Source organism: Drosophila gunungcola (genome assembly GCF_025200985.1).
Source record: "Drosophila gunungcola strain Sukarami chromosome 2R unlocalized genomic scaffold, Dgunungcola_SK_2 000006F, whole genome shotgun sequence".
Lineage (NCBI taxonomy): Eukaryota > Metazoa > Arthropoda > Insecta > Diptera > Drosophilidae > Drosophila > Drosophila gunungcola.
The window spans coordinates 4,416,644-4,421,320 of record NW_026453168.1 but is presented as its reverse complement, the minus strand read 5'-3'; the positions used below and the strand labels follow the sequence as shown (position 1 = coordinate 4,421,320).

Here is a 4,677-nt window from a genome sequence, read left to right as displayed (position 1 = left end):
TTAAGTTCATAATCTTTAATTTCATTGAGCTTTACCTTCCTGCTCTCAAATCTCATCTTAAGTTGCTTGTCAAGTTCTAAGACCCAAAACCAGAAACCTCAACTAGGAACAGCACAACACTGAGTCATCGTCTTCATGACTTCTATATCTCCCATCTGAATACAATTGAATTATAATTGTTTTCGCTGGCAAACTTTATTGTATTATTATTTCTGCCCCTTCGTTTGTGCACATGCCGAATGGCCAACAATGTGCAGTGACTGGGACTTTGACAATTATCATAAATAATTTCATTGCAATAATTAGTGATGCACGCCTAATGATGTATAGGAAAATTAATTATGCCGAATTACTAAATACTCTTTCCAAGAAATAATATAAAGTTAAAATAATTGAAAGAAGAAAAGTAAATGAGAAATATTAATTACATATGCATATATAAAAAACAAATAATTTGATTATTGATTAATGGAATGTTTCCCCTTATAAAATGGGAACTGTAGGTACATAAATTAAATTGGTATGTTACACTTTTAATACATAAACAAAGATTTTCGTGCCATTGCTCTATTTCAAGATCCATCTTCTTTTAATTTAAAAAAATAGCAAACCATTTCCCATATTTGTTATACCCAATTTGTATAATTTGTACATTAACAACTGATGGATTAAAAATATCTTCGAATCAAACAATGCACAACACAATCACCATCTTCAAAGGGGAGAGGAAAAAAAGGCGAGGTGATCAGCGACAAAACAAATTAATCAACGAGGCAATCAGCGATAGCCATCGCGAATTAACCACGAAAATGAATCAAACTTTTTGCCATACCCTGACCCACTGTGCGGATGAAATCGGGGATCTTTCGGGATGGTGGGGACAAGCGTAGACAAAAAATGACAAAAGACGAAACAAAACTAACAAATTTTTGGCTCATTATTTGTTCTGGCTTCTCCAAAACACCGCGAACCACAAAAAAAGTCCAAGCACTTCATTATAAACAGATAAACAGATCGTGTCGAGGGGGAATATGGGGGGTATATCTGGGATCTCCAGCTCAAAAGCTTACAGCGATCGTTGGGCTCCAATGTTTTCAGTCGTCAAACGGCAGCATCCAACACAAGTCGCTAGTTTCGGAATCTACAGAAGCTTCAGAACCGGCAGAAACACTATTCACCTGGGTGATCTTACAAGATGTTCGACAATCATCGGCTAATGGTAATTGTGATTGATCGCCCACGGCGAAGGCAATAAAAGTTTAGAAGATGCTATTCCTGTAGACAGATTTGCTCATCTGAACTGAAAATACATAAAACTGATCAAGTGTTCGATTCAAAAGTGTTACCAAAAGTATAGAACTGAAAAGGATTCAAGGATAAAACAAAAAACGGATTGGGCTTAAGTAGCAAAGCTGTAGTAAAATTTTAAAAACTCATTTAGTATAACATATATGTGTGTGTTTTTTTAAATTTAAAAGTAAAAATAATTAAACATATCTGTCAATATTAACTGCTCAAAAATAAAACTTTGGCTTACAAAGGTATCAAAAAAAAGTGGTAGCTTTAAATGACATTCTAAATTGGTTAATAGTATCACTCTTATTAAACGATTTAACAGCCAATCTTTGAAACTACTGGAAATTATAACTTTGATTTACAACTGAAAATTGTAAAATTTGTCTCCTTTAATAAGATTTAGAGTATGTTAATTATATTTTTCATAATAAAACAATTTAAATACATTAAATCATAAAGAATCACAACTTTGTTTTTAAGTTATTGCTAATTTCTGAAAAATCATTATTCTGAAAAAGAAACACAACTTTAAATATTTTATTACTAAGACGAAAAAACTTGCTGGTAATTGTCTTGGCTTACACAGAGATTACTAAATCTAAATGTTATTTTTAAACCTTTAGCTTCTCTGTTTCTGCTTGGGAGCAATGGTATGCGTGTCCCTGGCCATCGAGGAGTCATCGGACATCGAGGAGGATGTGATCAGCATAGCCAACCAGACGCAGAAGGTGATCCGCGTGCATCCGCAGGACCTGCCACCCAAAAAGGACAACACCGGCAGCCAAACGAACTCGGCCTTTTTCCAAATTCAGACCCTCCGCCCGGCCACAGCTGGATCTCAATCAGGATCTAAGTCCGGAGCTGGTCAGCGGCAGTATGTGGACTCCAAGCAGATGCGGAAAAGGCGAACACGGCCAGCCAAGTTGCTGGATGGGAATGTGGCCGCCAGTGGTGAAGATGCGACGCAGCCAGCCTTAAAATACGAACTAAAAGCCTTTCCCAAGCAGAAACTCAAGCAGCAGAAGCAGCTAAACCTGGACACTAGGCTGGCTGGAGAGGGTATGGTGGTGGGCCAAGGTCAAGTGTTGCCCGTCCAGATGACGCCGGGCCCCTATCCCATCTACTACGTGGTGTCCAAGACCAACGGCCGCTTCGGCAAGTTCCCCATCAAGGCCTTCCGCTCGCCCTCGGAGTTCGCCAAGTACCTGGTGAAGAGCAAGGCGGAGCCCATTGCCCGGGATGAGCGCTTCGAGGTGATCTTGTGATCTTCTCCACTTAGTCAAAGTTAATGCCTAAACGCCTAAATGCCTAAACGCCTAATGCCTAACTTATTACCCCCTAATCGTAGTCGTAACTATAATATAATACGAATGCTAATTGCCGCAATAAACATATGTCTAAATTTAGCTAATGAAACAAAAGCAAATCCGTTTGAGTCATAGTTTAAAAATTCTATTCCCTTAATTGCCCGGGTTTTTCTGGTAATTACATGGCTTCTATCTTCATCTCTGACTCCATCCGTGGAGTTTGGCTAACTGTTTTGCTAGCTGTTAACTGGCCTTGTCATATGCTAATTTGCCAGCGAATCGAATCGAGTGTCGCGTATAATTAAGCCCCGCATACCCATAACTATTGTCTGGCATTTACATACGGCAACAATAGATACATGGATACATAGATACGTAGATACGTAGATACATTTGATTTATGGCGTTCCCCTTTCGGCGGCTTTTTCTTGCGAATATCTTTCCAAGTGTCGTTTGCCTTTGTCGCTCTTCAGGTTTTCTTTTGTTAACGCGATTCTTTGGCTGCTTTCTTCGCAAAACTACAGAACTTTCTCCCGCCCAAATATAGAATATGATAAGTTTTCAAAGATATGCATAAATTTCATAAACAGAATTGTTCTTAACCAAGCAATAGAAAAAAATACAATGAACTTGAATATGATACAATTCTTGGAAGTTTTTATGATTAATAATTGCAATTAAACAGGTTTTGAAACTGATTGTTTTGAAACAAAATCAGAAAAAGTATTATTACTATCAAAAATTAATAAAAATATAGAAAATGATTCGCCTTCCATGCGATCAATTAAGTTATGAATAATTGAGCGCTCATAATTACAATCAGCTGATTACATCGAAATCATCCATCCGCAATCAGGAAAACTGTCAGATACTTTTCATTCGACTCCGCAATTCAGAAGCGAATGGAGGAAATAATAATTGCGATTTTTATGGCACACATGTATCTGGGGGTTGTGTGTCTAAGTCTGGTTAATCAACCTGCTGGCAGTACCCCTTATCCTCAAAATAAACCCACCCCCTCCCCTCCCCCACCCAGGCGCCCATTGCATTTCCCATTACTTTTGCTCATTTCGACTACGGCGAATGTGTAATGAACTTGTGGGCATGACGAGAACGCTGAGCAAAGTGTGATATCGAAATTTCCCAAAGGATTCAACGCCATATTTTTGCCAGCCACGAAAAAGATTCCTTCCTTGCAGGACCCCCTCTCATTCCCAATCTCCTCCTCCGAATGTGTGTGTGTGTGTGTGCGTGAAAAATTCAAGGAGAAATAAGGAGGAAAAACCCCAAAAGAAAATCTTCAAGTAAGTTCCACAACTAGCAAGCGCAACTTCTGCGGGTCTCATCGTATAATCAAGCGTAAAAATGCGAAATTAATCAACTTCAGAGTCGACGTCTCAAGTTAACAACGCACAAGGAATTGAATTAAAACTTTTGGCCCCCTTGTAACCCATTTTCCCGCCACAACTGCCCTTAACTCGGGGCTTATTCAATTATGTATTTGCGCTTGTCCTGCAGTAAAAATTACAATCCAGAGGACAAGTCAACAGAATTATGAACAGCGCCTGGGCAGTAAAAAGTAAATAAAAATCCAACTCCGCGGCAAAGGAACAAAAAAATACTCGTACAGCATATATATTTTTCAAACTTTTCTCGGCGACAGAAGCTGGATTTTTTCGAGCCGTTTCGGGTGAGTTTCTTTTCTGCGGTAATTGCAACGTCTCGCTGTCCTCGGGGAAATGTGAAACAATAAATGAAAATAAATGAATTTTTGTTAGCCCAATGGCCAGCAACCTCGGCCAATTGCCGCGGGGCATAGGGGTACGGAAGGTAAAAAATTTCATTAATTTCCAGCTTGGCGGCTAACCGCCAACTTGATAACTTAACTTCATTGGGCCGAGGCTGTAGCTGAAGCTGAAGCCTTTGCTCAGCGGCATGACATTTGACAGCCCTTCGAAGTTCGAACCGTTCAAGGATTCCAAGGACCTATGCCAGCAGGAACCAGCACCAGTCGAAAGCCATTTGATCAAAAATTAATGTGTAGTTTGGTACATTCTGTCACATTATACGCGTG

General features: G+C 39.3%; 1 protein-coding gene across 2 annotated transcripts; it reads left to right on the top strand.

Annotated features, from left to right (window-relative positions):
- The first annotated feature begins 1,065 nt into the window (after positions 1-1,065).
- On the top strand, positions 1,066-2,702 carry LOC128255041 (uncharacterized). Of its 2 annotated transcripts, XM_052984479.1 has the most exons (3): positions 1,066-1,219; positions 1,920-2,247; positions 2,304-2,490. In XM_052984479.1, the coding sequence occupies exons 1-3, from the start codon at positions 1,196-1,198 to the stop codon at positions 2,339-2,341; spliced, it is 390 nt and encodes a 129-aa protein (XP_052840439.1). In that variant the 5' UTR covers positions 1,066-1,195; the 3' UTR covers positions 2,342-2,490. The 2 variants fall into 2 exon arrangements, with proteins under 2 accessions (XP_052840439.1, XP_052840438.1); XM_052984478.1 differs by having other exon boundaries at positions 1,920-2,702.
- Positions 2,703-4,677: the final 1,975 nt, after the last annotated feature.